At 39.4% G+C, this 22,656-nt stretch overlaps 1 protein-coding gene across 3 annotated transcripts in view; it reads left to right on the forward strand.

Moving 5' to 3' along the window:
* LOC135693794 (uncharacterized) overlaps positions 1-20,181 on the forward strand; it is a 33,938-nt gene extending 13,757 nt beyond the window's left edge. Inside the window, exons 11-19 of one of the 3 annotated variants that reach the window (XM_065212366.2) lie at positions 547-573; positions 1,384-1,638; positions 2,349-2,608; positions 3,990-4,248; positions 4,508-4,756; positions 5,878-6,141; positions 6,542-6,835; positions 7,423-8,358; positions 9,829-20,181. In XM_065212366.2, coding sequence (XP_065068438.2) covers positions 547-573; positions 1,384-1,638; positions 2,349-2,608; positions 3,990-4,248; positions 4,508-4,756; positions 5,878-6,141; positions 6,542-6,835; positions 7,423-8,358; positions 9,829-17,651 — 10,367 coding nt within the window. In that variant the 3' untranslated portion in view covers positions 17,652-20,181. Of the gene's footprint in view, positions 1-546; positions 574-1,383; positions 1,639-2,348; positions 2,609-3,989; positions 4,249-4,504; positions 4,757-5,877; positions 6,142-6,541; positions 6,836-7,422; positions 8,359-9,828 lie in introns of all 3 variants that reach the window. The other 2 variants (XM_065212365.2, XM_065212367.2) reach the window with 2 other exon arrangements.
* The last annotated feature ends 2,475 nt before the right edge of the window (positions 20,182-22,656 follow it).

Raw genomic sequence — 22,656 nt, forward strand, 5'->3', positions numbered from 1 at the left:
ATTTTAATGCAGAAAGTAAAAAATAAGTTAATTGAAATATTTAAGAGTTTATTTGGAGTTTAAATTTCATAGAGCTCAGTTAAGCAGGAAACAAACATTTTTACATTGATTCTTTTTCATGTCTTTCCACTCGTGAAAGGCATTTTACTGTTCCACAACACTTAAAGGCCATATGTTGCGCTAGCAGTTGGCTATCACAAAAAACATTTAAAGTGAAATCCCATTGTTTCGTGACATTTCATTCTGTTTCATAGATTTTTACTGCCGTAAAAATTCAACCTCAATCCCTTGCTTTGTATTAAACAAACGTGATAATTGTTTTGCATTAGCCAATCAGGTTCACGACTCATGAACTTTAGTTTCTATAATTGTCTGGAATCTAAAGGGTAACACCCCTCGCTCTATTTTGTTAGCAGTAAGCCATACTTGGACTAATTGACTAGATTTTTAACTGCAGTTGCATAATTTGATGCCAGGAGATTTATTTTAAAAATTCTATTGTTTCATATTATTGCCGAATTAACTATTCCATTTTTTACGTTGTAGATAGAACTGAGGAAATGAAGAAATATAGTAAGTAGGCATTTGCTTTAAACTGTGAGCCTGGTACTATTGTATTAGTTTCTTTATTCATTTAAATGTAATAGCGTCAATGAAAGGCATGAAGCGATTATTTTGGGCAAAGGAAGGCAAGGGGAGGCATGGGGAGATGAAAGAAGGCAAGTGGAGACGAAAGAAGGCGAAGGAAGATGGGGGTATGCGAAAGGAGATGAGGGGAGGACGGAAGGAGGTGAGAGGAAGAAAGGGGAAGCTACGGTTTAGATTTACCAATTCAAATGAGACAAGGGGGAGTATTTTCGCTCACCAAACGTTTGTCCTAGTGAAATCCTAGTGAGTTTTTTATAAGTCTTAAAGCCAGCAGCTGCAAAACACTACCCTGGGTGCCAGAGCCACGAAACTTCGAGCACGGAAATGAAAAACCAAGCGGAGAAGCGGAGGAGCATCTGAGATAGATGTTTCTCAGATAAATGCTCCTCCGCATCTCCGCTCCTCATTTCTATTTTGCCGTTCGAAATTTTGTGACTCTGACACCCAGGGTACAAAAACACCTTCTGCAGGACATAATTATTACTATTGAGATCATTCGATATCTAGTTATGTATGTTACAGGTAAGGGTCGGCAGTCTTCTGTCAACAGTATGCCAATCTTTGGTTTATCCAGTCTTTGTTTATCCAGCCAGTCATTACCAACTATTCTCCAATTGCCTAAACTTGAGAAAAGATAACAATTTATAAGCTTTCATAAAAAGTTTCACCTTTATGGCTGTTTTCTTTCTGGCACAGACATATCAACACAATTAATTTTATTTGGTTTTTTCGCAGTGTTGAAAATCAAGCTTTACGCAGCAAATTTCCCCTGCGCTGAGCCCTACGGTCACGTCTGCAAATACGCGTTGTCCATACATGAAGACGACTATTCTCTGCATCTGGAACCAAGAGAACACGCCACAGTATTTATCGTAAGAAAGCCAGGGCTAGATGGAAGTGTCAATAGCCTTTCTTTGGAGCTGGACGCGCATAGGGGATATTATGTTAGGCGTGATGGAGTCAAGTTTGTGGCCCAGAAGGGAGCAGTAGGTAAAGGACTCTATTTACTTCAAGTGAAGCGTAGAAAAGTGATTTATTTACTTAATTTTAGAAGTTATCATGTTTTACAAGTTATCCATTTTTGTTATAATTGGGGATATAAAGATAATTTTTTTGCCTTTTTAATTTTGTTAAAATATTATCTTTCCAAAGCTAAAAAATCTAACAGGATATGAGCGTGAATATTATTTTTCAAAAAATACCTTTACTTTTCCCTACTTTATTTCTTTATTATCATACAGCCTCCAGACAATTTGTTTTTGCACTGTGTATGCTCCTGCAGTGGCTGTGATTGCTGTTGCTAAAATGGTAGTTTCTGCCAAAACTATAGAAACGCAATTCAAATTTTTCTTTTCTCAGTAGCTCAGGTCAAGATTTTTATCTTTACTAGCGTAGTTTTAGAGTTTGCTACTTGAAAATTTCCTGATTCCACCTCCTGTTTTATTCCTGAATATTAGCAGAATTCTAAACAATTGTTTCTGTCCAGTTTAATTTTTGACTTCCTTGTATTATCTCTTCAGGAAAGTAAGCATACTTCTCGAGGTCCAAATGCATTGCCAAAATGCAAATGCTGTTTCAGAACAATGTAAAAGTTGTTATGAATTCCAAGAACTTTTTTTACATTCAGCCTTGTAGCATGTACCATAGAAAACAGCTGGTGCCATTCTGCAAATTGAAACTTATTTGGTTTTCAATTTCAGCCCAGTATTCATCGTTTTCATTCGAAAGCAAATCATCGACATACCCGGATGCTTATGCGATTAAACTCGGGGGCTCAGATTATCTTTGCCATGCTGGTGGTACAGCTGACCTTACAGTATCATCTTACTCGAAAGACTGCACGTTTCTGGCTGTCCACACTGAGCTTGATCACAACCACGAGCAACAGTCATGTGTAGATTATTGCAAAAAGGAGGAAAAGAAAGAGGAAGCAAAGGCAGCGGCAGAATCCTCATCTGAAGTAAGATGGCCTTTTATTTGCAAAACTTTCTTCTGCAGCTTATAGAAGTTCGTTCATTTGTTGTGTCAACTGGTAAGGGGGGGATGGGGTTCATGCAGTGGCGGAGCCACGGAGGGAATGGGGGAGACTAGTCCCCCTCCACTTTTTCAGAAAGTTGGTCCTTGGGATTCTTGCAAACCTGATGAGAAGACTTCAGGGGGGGGGGGGGGTATTTACGTTATCTACATCGTTACATGTAAATGACATTTCTTGGGAGACAACAGGTGTTTCCTCCGGAAGAAAAAGTTTCAAACAGGGGAAAAGGGCGTGGTCCAACAGAGCGTTGTCCTTGACATACCTTTTGCCCCCCCCCCCACTTATCCAAGGCTGGAGCCGCCACTGGGTTCATATGACGGATGAAAATGATGTTGGGGGAACAATCTGATGTTAGAAGACATTAGAAAACCCAGATGATAAACAAACCAAAAAACGCCTTGTTCGTGCTAGTCGTTTGAAAAGATTTGCTGTGTTCTTCGAACGAGTAGTTAAATTATACACCAGTATTTCTTAGATTTTTTGCGTATCTGTCTTTACCAAAATAGAAATGAAAGTCATTTAAGTTTACATTTCAGAAATATTATGAAATATCAGAAATAATAAATGAACAATTAAAGTGATACAAAGCGAGACCACGGAGGTATGCATATACCCAGAAACATTGTGGCTTTCACGCTAACCATAAAATACAATGAACTTCAATGATTGATAATAAATAAATTAAAAATAATCAAGACTTAACGAAAATTCGGAGAGTAAAAAAGGATCAATCTGACTGTACGCGAGAGGATTATGCGACTATTAACTTTTTATGATTATGTTTATCTTATTGACTGCAAATGTTCTCGTATGGATGGTATGGATCTTTGCTTATTATGAAGATCTTCTCCAATATTTGAAAAGACTTTATTCTATTCACATTGAAAAAGAAATTATAAAAACATCATTCTACAGAAAAAGATTGTAGGTGTAGAACACTTGCTAGTTGCTAGTTCGTTCCAGAGTCCAGAAAAGTTGTCGACTATCCTCTGGCCAAGAAAATCTTACTATGAAACTTTCACCATTGAACTTTCATCAAAGCCATTGAAGCTTTAAATGGACGTAGTCAGAAGAAAGGGTACTCAACTAGTCTTGATCCCTTCTCCTTGCAATTAATTTTTTCAAAACTTTCTAGAAATTTGTAGTTTGTTTTCAATTATATTTTTCCTTAATATCTTTTTCTACAACCTTTCTCCGGCCAGTGGCCGTGGGGCCTTGATGCTTTCCTGACTCTGGTTCGTTTTTGTTGAACGCCTAATGTCTTTATCATATATCGATGGCGAGTTTATCAATAAATAATTTCTAGGTCAAAGCTAAAGCTGATGGAGATGCTGACGCTGGTGGCGATGCTGGTGGCGATGCTGGCGGAGATGCTGGTGGAGGTGCTGGCGGAGGTGCCGGTGCCGGAGGTGCTGCTGGTGGGGCTGCTGGTGGAGCTGCTGGTGTAGCGGCTGGCGGTGCAGCTGGCGGTGCGGCTGGTGGAGCTGCTGGTGGAGCTGCTGGTGGTGCGGCTGGTGGTGCAGCTGGTGGTGCGGGCGGTGGAACTGGCTCTGGTGTAGGCAGTGGTAAGAAACCATAGATTTGAGCATTGGAAAGACTTTAGAAGTTATTTTTCGCGTTGTTTGGATGTTTCAATTGAGAAAATAGAGTCTTAAACTTTGTATCACTGAAACCGTCATAAAATCAAACATAACGTTCGATGAAGTTCAGCATTTCCATAGAAGGGTTCCATATGATAGGCTCTCATAATCTGAGATTTAATGCATACCTAATATCAAAATTGAAACGAGAAAATCCTAATTGATGTTTTCTTTTTCTTAGAAGACGAGGATCCAGATGATAACTCACCTTTAGCAAAACAAATTCAAGAGCTTCTCGGCCAAGCGGGCTTGAACGCTGCTGCGGCAGGGGCCACTGGAGCGAGCAGCCTCGGTGGTGCTGGTGCTGCAGGTGCTGGAGCAACGGCCGGTCTTCAAGCTGCTGCAGGAGCCGCTGGCCTGATGGGGTTAGGGCTCTATGGGCAAAAAATGACAAACGGCTTGACTCTACCACAGCTTGTTGGATTAAACACAGGTAAATGAACTGAGTCATTTTAAAATATTGGGGTTACCGTTGATTTATATCCGTTGATTTACATCCGATGATGTCCGCAGATGACACAAGCATTTTTTATGCCTTCACAGAGATCAGCGAGCTCTTTAACGACTTAGAGGGCGAACTTGACCTTGTATCGTCCTGGATGAGGCAAAACAAACTTACCCTAAATGCTGAGTTTATGTTGATAGGGAACCCAAAACAACTGAACAGAGCCAAATAATTCCCTTACCTCGAGGTAGAAGATGAAAAATTATTCAGAGTTAAAAAAACAAAGTATCTAGGTGTCATAATTGACGAAAGCATGAATTGGGAAGAGCAACTAAAAGGCGTAAAGCGAAAGATAAAAGCGGTTTAGGGGCGATATTTAAACTCAAAAACATCATTTCCCAGAAACAATTGACAACTGTTTATCGAGCATCAATTGAAAGCCATCTGAGATATTGCAGCGTCATTTGGGGAAGTCTGTCAAACTCTAAAATGGAATCCCTACAGAGGTTGCAAAACAGGGCACGCAAACTAATTGAATCTGCAATGCACAAAGATGGCTGGGTATGTGATTGGCTCAATGTGCAAAATCTAATAAAATATAACAGGCTAATTTCTATATACAAAGTAAACAATGGACTCTGCCCAGAGAACCTCAAAATAAATTAACTCCTTGGTCGAATATCTCGAAATATAACACAAGAAAAATGGAAGATTTCGAAATTTCTCAGCTTCGTCTTGAATACAGCAAAAAGTCTTTTGGATACCAGGGAGCAAGTACCTGGAACGAGATCCCAAAACAAATACGAGATTCTGCCTCATTAAGCTTCTTTAAAGTAAGATTAAAGGAGTTCTTGAGGTAGAACGACGCAAACATGACCCCTTAGAAGAGCAGCTTCATTTTTATTTAGTTAATTTGTTAAATAGCTGATAGGAAATCGTGTTTAAATAAGAGTAAAGAGATAAATAAATGAATAAATGAATAAATGAATAAATGAATAAATGAATAAAAAGCTGAGAAATTTCTAGATATCTACATTTTGTTAATGCACCTCAATACACAACTTTCTGATTTTATGTTTCCTATATTTACTGTTGTGCATTTCTTGTAGGTCTAGCAGCTCAGATTAATCCACAATTAGCACTTAACACAATCAGCAAAGTTGGCGCAAAGATAAACATCCAACAAGATGTGAACGTTAATAAGCAGGCGGCACAAACAACTGGCGCAGGAGCATCCAGTGGCGCTGCGTCTGGAGCTAGCGGCACTTCAACAGCAGGCGCTGGGTCTGCTGCAGGAGCTTCTAGCTCATCTACGTCAACTGCAACTGCAGGTGCAGCCGCTAGTGCAACTGCAACCGCAACCGCAACATCAAGTAAGTGGATATAGTTCACCCATTTTAAGGTGCAGAGAGTATTTATGTCAAAAATAGAGAACATTTATATAACAGTGCCTGATAACAAATGCTTAGAATAAAAGACCAGTAAAGACCAACAAAAGGATATTTCCTTGGCACAGACATTTTTAGGCAGAAATTAAGCACATATCAAGGATGAATTTGTTTATCGCTATCCATATATATTCCAAGTATTAAACTATTGGATTATCAACTTAGAATCTAAATATTTCTCTTTTTTTGCCGTCAAATCCAATGTTGGGGGCACCACCCCATCCCTTCTTTAGCTACACCTCTGTAAACAAATACTTTCTATCCTACATGCATACACTTGTATGCAATGTCTTCAAACGCATTGAACTAAATGTCTCTTTTCCAGTAACAAAGTACGTTGCAGTTAAATTCATCAACAATGCACGTTGCTGTGTCAAAATTATTTCTGTTCTTGGGCACGAAAAAGAGTACCCATTAAATGCAAAATCATTGAAACTAAAGATCGTGTTCAGACACAAGGACGAGAAGAAACAACCGCAAATGGTCACTTTCCAAGGAGTTGATGTCAGTGGGGCTGGGAGAATTGTCAAGTTTGATGGTCAGAAGTCAATATCATTTAGACCTGTCGCAGATGGAGATACATACATAAGTGTTCTTGTGACGTCAGAAGATGCTCCTGGTAAGCTTATTGCTCCTGAATCGTACGATTCATTCCTGGGAGATGAGGGGTGGGGGTTCAAAAGTTGGGAATGGTGATAAGTTTCATGGTCATCACATATGAAAAAGACATGCTATCAATAAGTTTGCATTTTGTCAGTAACATTGTTGCTAAAGATGAATAGAAAAGATCTGGATTTCAGCATTAGACCCTAGAAATAGAACAAACAGCGAATTTCAAATAGCTTCGAACATTGACATAAGTGCATCAATTCAGCATTACTGGCTTCAAATTCAAAAATTGTCAACTGTGTCTTAATGTTATCCAAAAAATAAATACTTCGACTTAGACCATTTAAAAGACACAGACCACTACATTTTATCTTTCTATCTTTCCCCCCGTCTTTTTTAAGTCTTCGTCCCTTGTCTCCTATGATGGTGACGTTTTTTTGACTCTCTGCATTATTATACCGTGTATTGTTATGTCACATGGCTACTGTCATTGATTTACTATTACTTTGAAAATCGATTGCTTACATTCGCCTAGAATAAAATGCACAACAGCTGAAGTTTTCGATTCTATAATGAACTTTAATCATCTACTTTCAGAACCAAAGATTATCCAGACAGAGAAAGTTAAAGTCACACAAAACGGTAAGGCAGTTTCTTATGACGTGGACACTAAAGTTGTCGATAATGACGCTTCTGGAGAGACTGAAAAAAACAAACCTAACATAGTTACTGACCGGCTAACCAAACAGCCGCCTCTTTTGGACCAACAAGGTGACAGAGTGACTCAACTTTTTCCTAACAAAAATGAACCAGTGATAACTAATTCCGCCAACCCAGCCAATCCTGCTAATCCGGCCAATCCAGCCAATCCTGCTAATCCGGCTAATCCAGCTAATCCAGCCAATCCGGCTAATCCAGCTAATCCAGCCAATCCGGCTAATCCAGCTAATCCAGCCAATCCTGCTAATCCAGCCAATCCTGCAAATCCAGCTAATCCAGCAAATCCGGCTAACCTAGCCAATCCGGCTAATCCAGCCAATCCCGCTAATCTACTAGTTCAAGCTAATGATGCCATCCTTGCTAATCCTAACAATGCAGGGCCAGTGCTTTTAACGGGTGCTACATCGAGTGCTCTGAAGACTGGACTACAGGGTACATTTTACGTTGATAATAATGGAAAACTAAGGATACATCCTTCTGCAGTTCACGGGGATGACGTAATGGGTACTCATAACGTTCATGGCCAGAAGGTTCTTGATGTGAATGGTGTACATAATGTTGATGCAAACGGGGCTATTGGCCATGTTGTTAGCAATGGTAACGCCATAGACGGCAATGACTTCATCCTATCTGACGATTACAGCAAACTTAACGCTAACCTGGGAGTAACTGCTCACCGTATTGTCAATGAAGTTGGCAACCCAATCTTAGCGGCCGATTTTCCTGGAGATGGGTTGAAGGTTATTGACAGGGTCGGAAGCCATGTGTTGCATAACACTAATCATTTACCGACAGTTAATAAAATAGCTGCAGGTCAGTGCAATTCGATCTATAATCTCCGCCTGTGTTTGCATCTTTAGCCTACTTACATTTCTAAAGTTCCTAACTTGCTAATCAATTTACTTGCCTACTTACGCCTTTTGAGTTCTTGATTTGCGATATTTCTTTGACCAGAAAACTGACAAAATATGCAGAATAATCGAATTTTGCCTCGTTGAAATCCATTCCATTTCATTTTAATTCTAGAGCCCTTTAGCAACAGTGTCCCAAAGCCAAGCGAATAACAGGCTTCTTAATGATTCTGCTTATCAATGATTTATTCTCGTTTTTTCTTATCACTTTTATCTTCTATTCTATTAGATAAAGTTTTTAAATCACTTCAGCATATTTAAATTTGAAAAACTGTTTTTCGCCTTTAAAACATCATCAAGCCAGTGTTTCAATGCTTTTTCTAGACCCGTCTCAGCGTTGTTTTTACTTCAATCGTGAAACAAATTTAGTTTTTGCTCTATACAAACTACTTTGTTTGTAAAATTTCGAAATATGTTTCGTGAATGGCTAAACCAGGGCCCACGCCACCAGGAGGGTTGGAGGGGCCATTGCCTTCTCATTTTTTGGTAAGCAAAAATATTTACAAAGAGGCTCTGTTTTGAAGCACTAAATTCAAGTTCGACTTATAAAACCTGGCCCCTCTACCTTGAAATTTTAGGCGTGGGCCCTGTAAACGTTCCACCCAAGCAACAAATAAAAGCCATGCCAAGGCCTATAGAACTTGATTTTGCTTTCAAAGCATAAATTCAAGAACTTGGCTCAGAGTGATTGCTTGTTAGTGAGTGTACCGCGAAATTTCTGCGCATTGTCTCGCGTTTTGTTTCCCACAGCAGACGCTGATCTGTAATGCGGACCCGTTGCGAATTCAAGCTCAAGTTACGCATTGGCGCGAAAACTGTTTACGTGTGCTGACGTCAGTGCGTATTTTTTGCATAGAACACAATTAATTCTTTTAAATACATTGCCACTTTGCGCAATCCTGCTTTGAAGGCTCCAAAGTTTCTTATGTTGTGAGCATGACGTCATGTCTGCACTAGATAGTTTTCGTGCTAATGCCACGTAACGCCTCGATGCAAAACATTTCGCTTACAAGACTGCGCATGATTTTTGACGCAAGAGCACTTGACCTAGTGCCGACATGACAGTTACGCTCTGAAAGGCAAAAGAAACGATTGGAGTCTTCACAAGTACAAACTCCGCATGAGGTATGTTTCACGTATCCGCTTCTCCTATTTATGGGTATAAGTAGCTCATCAGATCTGCCTGTTGGGTGCCGAGTAGTGGCATACGTAACCATGATAGTACATCTGATACTTTCAGCTGACAGAAATTCTTATTTGTTATAGAAAAGTTAAAAAGGCTTTCTTAAGACATTAAACTTTAAAAAATTGATAATCTTCTGACATATTTAAATTAAATTCTGAAAGCAAAAACATTTCTTCTTACAAACAGACTCAACGACAGAAACTGTAACAGCAACTGACGGGACGTTGTCGCAACTGAAAGCTCCTGAGACCGTACCTCAAGTGATAATCCCATCCGCCTTGCAGATGGCACCATCTAAAACACTTATGATCATTGCAGATCCTACGCATCAAATTGCTCATGTTGGCAGTCGGGTTGACCATTCCTTGAGTCATGGAGCAACTCTTGCTACCCCCATAAACTTAGTTTCTAAGCCCCTGGTCGATCACCGTAAACAACCGATCCACCATTCTGTGTCTACAACACAGCCACATAACATAAACATACTAGTATGTCCAGGTACTTGTATTGGGCGATGCGCAGGGAACTGCCCACAACAATGCTGTCAGGCGCAGGAGCATGCTAAGAACAATAACCACAATGTAGTTGTTTGCCAAAGGCCTTGCATTGGCAACTGTACGAGCACGTGTCCGGCTCCTTGCTGTCAAGTGACGCAAGCACAGGTTAATTCTGCGCAAAACAGCCCGTCTCATTCTGTTAGCTTTTATGGACATGCGCAGAACGCATCAACAACTCAAATGGGTGTTCCTTCCCAGCAAGCTGCCGGAGTTTTGTGTCAGGGGCAAGAACCTTGTCACCAAGCAACATATGCGCAAAATCAGGGTACTGTCGTTTCACAAGGCAGTTTTGTGATTCATCCAAATGGACAGGTAACGGGTGCCAAGAAACATTTGCCTAAAAAAAAAGGAGCTCAGATAAGGATCCAGATTGTCTCTCCAAATGTAGCACTAAAGAGGAAGTCCGAAAAACATCTAGCGGCAGTAAAAAAACATATATTGTCAAGCGTTAGAGTAGGGGAAAAGAGACATAATACAGGTATCGAGAAACAGCCAGTTTTTCATTCAAGGTATCAGCAATTTGCTTCAAAGTTGTCAAAAATGAGGACAGTTATTGCTCGACCGATTAAACGAAGTGACTTGACAAGAACAAGCAAGGGAAAATACAAGAGTAAGGCAAAAAGAAAATCCAAAAAGCCAAAGAAAAATTTCCGGTCGAGCAATAAAAGAAAACGTAAAATGCAATCTGGTAAGATCAAGCATCGATATCGTCGCTCTTGTGAATGCCAGACAGTTTGCAAAAAGAGTGGCATTACTACCCCAGGTGATGACGGATGTGTGACGAAATGTGTAGGCTGTCCGAATGGCTATGAAAAGTATCGGAAAAATAGCTTAGCACAGAATACTGACCGTCAAGCTGTATCAGAAGATAGTTTGATTGACACAGTTACTGACAATGCTGACGAAGAAGAAGAGCTCGTTGATTACGTCAATGAAGATGATGATCATGTGACAAAAGATGTGACAGGCACAAAGAAGAGTTTGCCGTCAAAGTCAAAGGAAACAAACAGAAGGACCTCTTCCGAATATAAAGAAGATGATGTCAAAAAAGCTACTCTGGGTCAAATGAAAAAGGCTAGAGGCCAAAGAGTGGAAGATAAGAAAGAGAGGTCAAATGTCAAAATAGAAAAACCAAAGGAACAAAGTGATAGAGCATCTTTAGAGAAAGGAAAGAAAAAAGAGGAAAGTGATGCGAAGAAAGAAGATATTGATAGTTCTGAATTTGGCGACTCGCTTAGCCAAAAAATGGTAGATGAAGAAGAAGAGATAGAAGATGCCCCTGAGAATGAAAAACAAGGTGAAGAACTTGTTAAGGATGAAGAACATGAAGTTGAGCTTATGAACGACAAGAAGAATAGTGAAGCACATGAGAATTCAGATGGTAACAAGTATAAGAAAAACTTAAATTCTGTGAAAGGTTCCGACACATCAGGTCATAAAAAGTCTTTGAAAGGTTCTAATGAGAATGAAGAAAAATTTAAAGAATTTGAGGAAGCTGAAATCCTGGATGACAGTGACGACGAAACGATAAAAGAAGGCGAGAAAACATTGGAAAAAACAGTTGAAACAAAGGAGTTCAAATCTTCAGATGATAATGCTGTCCATTATAATTTTACCAATGCAGATAGTGTTGAAGAAAAAGTTGAGATCGTTGATGGAGATGAGAACGACAGCGACCAAAAGGAAAGCGAATTTTCAAAACTTAATTCAAATAAAAGTAAAAAAGAAAGTAAAGATGTAGAATCTGAAGATGGAGAAAAATCAAAATTGGTAGAAGATGATATAATTGAAGATTCAGAACACTTTTCCGAAGATGAATCTAGTCAAGATGATGATCTTATCTTCAAATCAGGCCAGTCAGTTACTCGTGTAGCAAATAAGAAGAAAGGTCGAGAAGATAAGAATAATCACGAGGAAGAAAGTAAGTCTTCTCGAAAAGAAGAAGCTAAGATTGGCAGCTTGAAGGGCAAAACTGAAGAGAGTACATATCCTACGGAAAATAAGGCAAATGCTGTCAAAGATTCAAACAACGTGAATAAGGAGCTTGAAGACACAAAGAAAGATTCGAAAGATAATAAAAAGGATTCAAAGGTCGATGATAAAGATTACAAAGAAGATGATAAATATGACAGTAAAGACAAAGAGTCTAATCAAGACAGCAAGAAAGATTCTGAAAATGCCAGTCAATTGAAGGTGGAAAAGAAAACCGATGAAGGAAGCAGCAGTGATAAAGGAACAAGTAATGATAAAGGAGCCAGCAGTGGTGAAGGAGCAAGCAGTGGTGAAGGAGCAAGCAATGACAAGGAGGAGGGTTCAAAAGAAAAACCCGAACTCATTTCGATCAACGTTGAGCAACCATTATCCATTGCTGCAAATGAAAATAAACACAGAACTGATGAGAACGCCAAGCAAAAAGGGGCAAAAAGCAGCAAAAGTAAATGGCATAGTGCAACTTCAAAAATTCTACCGGTAAAGAATTTAGAGAATAACACGCAGGCAGTCAAAAATGTTGTTTCACAGAAAGCACTGTCTACCAACAGTGAATTACCACAGGAAAAGTCTAAGCATACAAAAGCTAAAGAATCAGAGAAAGCCAATCTGAAAACAGACAGCAAACAGATTCCTAAACAGGAATCTGGTGTTTCAAGTAAGGAAGAAAAGCCAGGTAGTTCATCAGACAGTATTCAGAAATCATTGCAGAGTGTTTATGCTGATATTGGTACATTTGATAGTACTGGTGATTATGAGAAAAAGTTTTTATCTAAAAAGGATCCAGAAGAAAAGATAGAGAAAAGTGGAGCTTTGGAAAATGATAAATCCAAGTCTATTGAAAAAATAATTACCAACGAAACCGCATCAATTCGCGGGGACGATTCAAGCGCTGCATTAGCTAAATCTTTGAAAAATAGTGAACAAATCACCCGACCTACTTCAATCTTGCAGAATTTTAAAACAGGCGGTGTTACGTCAGATACAGGGTTTTTTATGGATGGGACATCAAATCACGAGTCGGCAAATCTTGGTAAAAGTGCCGAGAAACGACCTGAGGATAAAAAGATTGAAACAACGGAAAAGGAAACGATGGCAGAAAAGGAAGTCGTGACGGATTCAAATAAGATGGCAAATATCACAGGAAAACAAGATGTGAATATTGATAAGTCACCTGATCAGAGTAGCAGTGGAGATGATACAACATACGTCAAACCAACTGAACCTACATTGCTAACAAATGTACAGAATTTGAATGCTACTTCTGCAAATGATAAAACGCTCAATGATTTCAAAGGCTTTCAGCCGACGCCGCCAATAACTTTGAAAGATTTCAAAACTGACGACAAGAGACCGGATGAAGTAACTATTCACGAAAATGTAGAAGATTCTGAGGATAGTGCAGTGATAACAGCAACAGCACCAGAAAAGAATGATTTTGGAAATGAGACATCTCGTGATGATGGCTCAAATGATAAGATGGAAGTGAACCATGGTTTAACTTCTAATGATGTACCACCCCGAGGTAGCAACGACAGCAACATGGAGTTTGTAGGTGAAAGTAAGCAAATAACGCCTTTCAACGGGGAAACAAGGGATGATAACGTAGCAGATGGTGAGTCAATGACTGCAGTTGATGACCTTAATGTAACGTCCAGCAGTCAAAATAAAATCAGTGATGATGAGAAGAAACTTCATTCTGGAGAAAATGCCGAGAAGAGTACGAGCAAGGAAGATGAAAGTACTGGGGAGCAGAGAATTGGGATAGAGAGCATAGTGAAGACTGATACGAATACTTCTGACTCCAAGATTAAAGATGATGACAAAAAGGAAGAAACGGAAAAAGAGGAAGAAAAGAAGAAAGAGGAAGAAACGAAAAAGAAGGAAGAAAAGAAGAAAGAGGAAGAAAAGAAGAAGGAAGAAGAAAAGAAGAAAGAGGAAGAAAGGAAGAAAGAGGAAGAAAGGAAGAAGGAAAAAGAAAAGAAGAAAGAGGAAGAAAAGAAGAAAGAGGAAGAAAAGAAGAAGGAGGAAGAAAAGAAGAAGGAGAAAGAAAAGAAAAAAGATAAAGAAAAAAATAGAAAGGAAGGAGAGAAGAAAGAAACAAACGAAACAAAAAGTCAAAGCAATAAGGAATCTTACAAAGAAAGCAAGAATTCAGCAGAAAAAGAAAAGGCTAATAAAGTTGATAAATCTGAGAAATTGGAGTCAGCTTATAGAGAAATTGGCTCTGGTGATACTTCAGATGGAGATGAAAGTACAACAAACTTCAGTCCAGTAAATGTTTTTACAGATGTTGATAGCAATGGTGACTTAGTGGAGGTAGAAAAGGATGATCCGACTGGTTCAATAGTCACAATGACGGTTGATCAAGAAGCTATGGGTGAGGATGCAGGTGGCGATAATCGGGAAGGTCTAGAGAATGGAGATGCTAGGCATGAACTTGGGTCGGATAGTGAAGAAGATGAAGTAAAAGAAGTGGCTAATCGCCTGTGGGGTAGACCTGTTCACTCTGCACTATCTGAAACCGAGGATGGTTTAGATGCCGACAAAGAGGCCGTGGAATCGTACACTAGTGAACAGAACAATGATGAGATGAGTCTCGATTCGCTTGCAAAAATACTGGATGATCTAGATAAGAGTGTCGATTCGATCAAGCCAAGGAATATGACAGTGGATAAGTTTGTCAAGGATGAAAATGATGGAAAGAAAGGGAAGGATTCATCGATTAATGATAAAAGAGGTTCAAATAGATCGAAGGATGATAAAAAGGCTGGAAATCGAGAAGGCAAAAAAGGGAAAAAAACGGAGTCTGATGAAGTTGACCAGAGTAAATCAAAGCAAAGTAAGGCTGCTGGAGTAAACAGACAAAAGCAGATAAAGGCTCTAAAAATGAATCTCAAGAAGCCAAAACAAGTGAAAGGTATTAACGTAAATCAGAGCCAATCTGCTAGGCCGAAACACAACACCGATAACAATAACAATAAAAGGAAGACAAACAAACTTATAGCGAAAGCTGGAAAGGTTATTGATTCTGATAAAAAGCAAAAATTGAGTGACAAAGAAGAAAAAGGGAAACTGAAAGCTGTGAAACCAGATAAGGGATTAAACGAGGTAAAACAGGTACATAGCAAGAATGATGGCACCACAAAGGAAACACAGAGTATAAAAGATGATTCTAATTCAAACAAAGCGAAGAGCAATGACAATGATGATGACTTTGTCACGGCTGTAGATGACGGTCAAGCTGCGGATCAAGCAGTTGAAGTAGTCGAGCCTAACGATGTTATTATGTTCACAAAAGATGCAGACTCTAGTAAGAATGATTGGTTTGAAAAGGTTATTAAGAAACCAGCGGGCAGTCATCTTAAAGGAAAGCACACACCACCTAGAAAGGAAAGACTGGGCTACGATTTGGAAACGGAAGATGGCCAAGCAATGTTTGAAGGAAATTCTGATACTGATGATCTGAATGTTGATGCACAGGGGAAGGATACTGATGCACCGGAGGAAGTAAAAAAAGCAAAAGAAAGCTTTATAACACAGGTTTCAAGTCTCGATGAACCGCTGTATGACGAACAAATGAAGTCTATAAATAAGGCGTTGGTGAGTGATGACGATGTTCAGTTCGAGCCTGGAAGCAAGCACTTAGAATCGAATCTGTTCGATCTTCCTGACGAGAGAGATGACGTTGCGAATCAAGTAAAACAGAGCACTTCACAGACCATGAATAAAATTGCCCAGACGCTAAAAATGGAAAATATGGTGGAGAATAAGAATTCCTTCCCAGATGATGTAGTAAATTCCAATTTTCTTAGACAGAAGCTTCCAGAAGAAGAAATAGAGGCTGAAGTTAAGAGTGCTAACGGGGTTGAGGATGAGCAAAGTTTGTCCTATTATCCAGAAAAGCAGTCATACGAGGAAAGCAATGGTGATGTCAAGCATGCAATCCCATCAGCTGCACGTAAACAAACGACAAAACACTCGGGTGATTCCAAACACGTTGGCGTAGAGGAAAGTGATTTTGATGGTGGCGATGAGTTCCTGAACCCGATTCCAAAGTATCTGAAAAGTGAAGCAGCTAAGGCGAGGCAAGCTGTCCTTGCAAATGGCATGAAGAAGGTAAATCAAAAGAGCGGCCTAAGTGTTGTATCGCCAAACAAAGTCAAGGATAATAAAAGATTGAATCTTCTAAATAAACCCTTCACAGGCTTTACAAAGAAAGTTAACAATGTAAAACCCAAACCTGTAAATAAGCCTAATGGAAAACCTATTGCTCCAAATCTGCTGCAACAGCAACCGAAAGGTAATCCTTCTGGGAAATCATCTGAAAAATCTTCTAAAAATGTCTATACCAATCGCAATCTTAAGACGAATGGTTCAAAACTTGCTAAGCTAATAAAGCAAGCCCTTAAGGAAAGCAATCCTAAAGGCAGAGCAAAGGCTCAGAAGATAAAGAGATTGAATGATTCTTTAAACGTGATTGATGAGATGGAAATGCAGATCGATAAGGAACTTGCAAAACCAGATTCTGCAGTTGTAAACGAAGAGCCATCTACAGAGTTGGCAAAAATCACCGATTCGGAAGACCCCTTGAAGAACAACGAGCCATCAACATTAACTGTGTCCCCCACTGAATCCATAACACTTAAAAGTCTGCTCCCAGAATATGGTGCTGACACACCCGGAGTATCCGCAACTGCTATAAATAATCAAAACTGGAAGCCCAGGCCGGCATTTCCGAGTCCGTATCTGACAGAAAGGAAACTGAAGTCAGATGTACTTAATGACATGTACTCGAAAGATCATTTCCACAGACTGAAACAGGCGAAAGCATTGCTACAGATGCAGAAATACGAGGCAGACAATGCTGTTAACAGAGTCAAGGATATTCAGTCAAAATCAATGAATGATATATTGAAATTGTCGATGGGCAGGCAGCAAGCTTTTATAAAAAAGATAGCTGATAAGTACGAGAAAGACTACTACTCCCCATCACAATCCGCGGGCGATGAAGAAACCGATCATGCGCCTGCGTCAGTTGTGCAGAACGACAGTGATAAGGAGGCAGAGAATGATATCCCATTAAGTAAGCTGACAGACTTATTGAACGATGAACAAGTCGATGGGCCTAAAGCTTCGAACATGATTGAAGCCGAAAACAGTCCTGAAGAAGACGATTCGCGCCCAGTTATTGTACAGAAAGATGACATCACAGAATTAGGTGCAGATTTGCCTGATGATGCGTCGGATGATGAAGATCAAGAAGAAGGTCTGCGAATGGATTCCGATGACAATGACAATGAACTTGAATCGCAAGACAACGAGCGAATACGAGACATGACGGAAAACAACGAGGCTGATGTGGGTAAGGAAGACGAGGACATGGACGACGATGAAGAACCTCCCGATGACGAGACAAGCGATGACGAAGATTCTGAAAAAGACTCGGACAGCGACGACTAACGGGTGAAACTAGGCTTTCAACAGAGGGACCTTTTTTTCTCTAATGTTAGCATTACACCTCATTCACATCTTGAAAGATGATGTAGCTAAAATTAGTAAATTCCTGCCAAATGGGGCTCGTATTTCAAGTTTGAGATTTTGATGCTCGCATTAGATGGCATTACCCTCCTTTTGCATATCGATTGAAAATGCTCTTGTTTCGATTCGGTATTATCAAATTTATGCACTATTCTAATTTTTGCTAAGCAAGAAGTATAATTTTCTGATTTAATCAGTTTAACATTTAAACATTGCATGTTTCTTATGTTTAAAACAGGTTTGTAGTTATACACCGAGTATCATGCGCTTTAATGCTTTAGTATAACGCGTAATTTGCCTTTGAAAAAAACCCTTATATTTAGGTAAAATTAGAAGATTTAGAGCTAGTTGTTTGTCTATGAAGTAAGTAACGTCTTAAAGAGGATTTTTGAGGTGGAAAGTTTAGCATGTGGCTTGTGATATGACCATTTTCACTCCAATACCATTTTAGACCGTGATATCTTCTCGAGGTGATATCTTATGAGTATCTTTGGAGTTAATAATATTCCTAGAACGAATAAAAACGTCGTTCTAAATGCAAATTTTGGAAAGATAGGTATTTTTTTATCAAAACAATTTAGCTTCGATACATTTGCCAGTCTAGATGCTGATTCAGCTCGGTAGATGCAATATTTATTCCTTTTTTATATCTAACCATCGAAAGCCACCAATCGATTTCCTGCTATAGACCAATGTGACTTCCTGCCAGAGCATCAAAGATTTCATAGCATAGTGCCCGCATGCCTTCTACTTCTTCAATGCCAAAGCATCTAGGTTTAGTTGGCAAAAGCAATGACTATTTTCGATTATCGATCCTCTCTTGTTTTCAAATATAAGCTAGTCGGTGTAATCTAGTCTGGGAAATTTGTGTCCTCCAGAAGAACATTAATGGTCTGACTTGATAAACAATTTTTCTTGCATGAAAAATTGGGCCTAGTTTTGTAGGTAAAAACATGTTCATGCGTTTCGTACTAACTTCATTTGAAATGTGATCATAAATTTTATGGATATCGCAATGCATCATGGGTAGTAAAAGCTCCTTTGCGTCATTGGTAGGCATTGAAACGCAAGGCTTAACAATTGACAAGATTATTAACTAAACCCACAATTTAATAGTAATATTAATCATTCAAAATAATATGTACTTTTAGTAGTGATGAATGTCGATAGCTTTAGAAGAGATTGTATCAAATATTAGGCTTAGCACTAGCATCGTTGTCTCATTTTTTTATCCTTTTCACCACGTTGATACTTAAAAGCATTAAAAACCACCAGAGTTGATACTTAAACCGCATTCGATTCATACCGTGATTACACGAGGTGATAACACTGTCTTGTCTGAAATGTGTTCGAAATCCTCGTGTAAACGTTTAAGCTGTTGATTGTGTAGTTCTTTATTTTTCAATCTCCAAGCGTCTGCCACATCAACTTTTGAAAGGCTGTAAATTCAGAGATGCTACCCTTAAAATTAGCTATTAGTTAAATATGTTTTTGTCTGTAGAATGAGATAGGATTTTGAAAGCTACGGTCGAACATTATTGATAACGTATTCAAGGTTGCTGGAAATGGGAAAATAAATCCCATTACTTTCCCGACAGAGTGTATCAGTAGATTCGGTACTCTACTTGGAACATATCCCCCCCTCCCTCCACTCATGATAAAAAGCTCTTTCCAAATTTACTAAAGCAAACTTTGTTAATCCATCAGCTGCTACACCCTAAAAGCCTGCCTGTAGACTCCAACGTTAAATCTACTTTTCTGATAGTTGTGTCGCACGCAGGCTACGCACGAAAGGCTAATCGAGTTGAGTAACAAGATGATTGTTACGATCAATGGTAGAATGGGAGGGGAAGGGTGGCTAGTGCTATAAGCTATGCTGAAATAATCATTGTTCCTTTTTGCTAATACTCTGGCGATTTCAGTGACAACTAACGTCTTTCGCCAACCAATGTGAAGAAGACTGGGAGCTTCACACACAAAAGCGCTCGTTAGAAGCCCTTTATGATTATGATAAGGTCTTTGATGTTTGTTGCTTTATGGAACTATTGGTATTCACATAAGTATCAATGTGAACTTTCCCCAACAGTTTTGTATCAATCCTTGCAGCTTGTGACCAAGTTCGGTCAGGTGTACAATGGCTTGTTAAGCTTATACATTTTTAGTATCCCAAAGACAGTTTTAGTTCTTAATGGCTGACAGTAGAACAAAAAACCGAACGTTAGGGTTCCAAAGAAAACTACAAGGGCTCCGCTTGTTGTTTATGATGCCATAGCCCCACTGAAGTTATTTCTTGCCAGGAATGCACCAGAAAGCTATGCTTGAAATGCTTTAAGGAAATGAGAGCCACCTATTGAAGCATACTAGCCCTCCTATTCAAAAGGTTAGAAATGAAATATATTGTTTATAAGCGTGAGATGAGGAGGATTATTTGACCCCCTTTTTAAAGGCCAACTTCTGCTTAAAACCTATTTCTGAGTATCTGGCGGATATTATCGGTTATGCAAGAAATATATTGAATTGTTATTTCTTTTTCTTTGCAGACTGCGACAGCCCAACTACAGGCGGCAACGCTAATGGTGCTTGCTGTGTTTTCCCATTCATTTACAAGGACACATTGTACGATAAATGCACAAAGCATGATAGTAACAGACATTGGTGTGCTACAACCTCCAATTATGATTTAGATAACGAGTGGGGCAATTGCCTTTGTAAGTATCATCCGCAAAATTGGTATCTTGCTTATGATTCTTAATATGACAGAGTATCAGAATCCGAAGTATTGATTTCATCATCGCTTTTCAAAATGACCATTTGATATCATCTAATAGAAAAGGTTATAACGTTTTACAAGGTACATAACTGGAGTGCTATAAAATATCATAAAGCCACTTACACTGTAATTTTAAAGCTAAAGAAATGCTATATACTGAGCAACGTCAACGGAATAACACGGAAACACAAGCTACGGAATAAAAAACATAGCGCAACGCATCAAGCTCTGTGATGTCATCCAATACTTACTGTACAGTTGCGAATATGATAAAATGTACCACGCAAAGGATTGTTAAATATTTTTCGATATAATATTAAAGGTGTATTGATATGATGATAGTTACTTTTGCTATTTTGCTATGTTGATGTTTTTCAAAGGAATTAAACAATGTTTTTTAAGCTGACTTCACCGTTTTATTCCATTTACTCTGCCAAATTAAGCCTAATTCAACAATAACTGATCTTAAGAAACGAATATTTCTTTTCCAGCAATTATGTACACTCCGCCAGCACCACCACCACCTCCTCCTCCACAGCCTGTTGAGTTGTTGATATCAACTATTCCTGATCAAGCGCCTTCCTGCCCGCCCCTGTGCTCACACCATTGCTTGCCAATTTGCCCAGACGGTTGTTGCAGTGATCAATCTACTCAAACAGTTTCTGTGCCACAGGCCCCTGCACCTCATGTAGTAAATGTTGCTGCTCCACCACCGCCACCTCCTCCACCACCTCCTCCTCCACCACCACCACCACCACCGCCACCTCCTCCACCACCACCGCCACCGCCGCCACCACCTCCTTCTCCTCCACAACCATATATAGCAATTGCTTCACCACCACCACCACCTCCAGTATTGTCAATACCCGTACCGCCACCTCCCATGCCACAATTCCCACTACCACCACCACCACCACCTCCTCCTCCACCTCCACCGCCACCGCCACCGCCACCTCCACCTGCATACCAAGCTGCATCTCCTCCAGCATACGCACGTCCTTACTACCCTACTTCTGGCTATGCCAGACCTTCATCATATGTCAGCTCTTATTCATACAATATCAACACACCCTGTCCATCTTACTGCATGAACCGATGCACTTACAATTGTCCTCCACATTGCTGCAGTGGCTATCCTTCAAATTATGCACGAACGAATGCCTTCAATCAATATGCATACCAACGGCATAAAGTGGCCCGAGCTAAACTTCGCTTGCCATTTCGCAAGAGAACGCAGATGAGACAAAGCTTACTCAAGCGTATGTAGTTTCTTACACCAGCGAATCTTATCAAGACTTGTAATATTTTAAAGGTAGTGTCCTAGAGCGAACCTACTTTTGATACTCAATTTTGACCATATGATCTGAAAGAACGGCATAAAATATTACTTGGTAGGCAAAATCAGTCAGATATGTTCAAAACTGAGCGAGATATGGCTGATGAAAGATTTCAGGCCTGGTTCATAAAGTTATGAACCAACACATGTTATGGCCTTCTATGGACACATTTTCTGCAAAACTATGATTCACTCCTTTTAAGAAGCAATAACTGTTCAGTCAAAACATTTGCAGAGAGTTATTAAGGCAAAAGTATAATGGTTCTAAAGCAAAGTTGTGCTTTAATTTTTGTGTATTGTATAAGCTATTTTTATTGCAGCTTGTGGCGGAGGAGTACCCACCCTAGGAGGAAATGGGAGAGGAGACTGCTGCAAATTCCCGTTCATATATAAAGGTGTTTTACATCATCAATGCACCTTCGCAGATGCCACGGACAGCTGGTGCTCGACAACCACTAATTACGATAAGGACAGAAAATGGGGATTATGTGTATAGACAGGTAACTAGTAATGTAAACATTTCAAAAATGATTACAATAGGGATCAATGCCTTTGTGAGTAGTTGAGTATCGGCGATCGGGTAAATTCCTGTTGGTTTTATCATATAATATGCTATTGTTACCTTTCACAATCGACAACAAGCGACTAATTCTAAACGAGTTGTCAATCATGAATGCATTGCAGAACCTGTCCAGCATGAACAGATTGTTTCAAAATATTTTAGAGTATTATACCTTTAACCTAAATATTGACCCATCCCTACCCAGAACATTTACATTAATTTTTAGAAGAACTAAGAGCTAAAAAAACCAATCTTAGCT

This window comes from Rhopilema esculentum, chromosome 11 (assembly GCF_057945365.1).
Source record: "Rhopilema esculentum isolate cy_ngs chromosome 11, ASM5794536v1, whole genome shotgun sequence".
Classification (NCBI taxonomy): Eukaryota; Metazoa; Cnidaria; class Scyphozoa; order Rhizostomeae; family Rhizostomatidae; genus Rhopilema; species Rhopilema esculentum.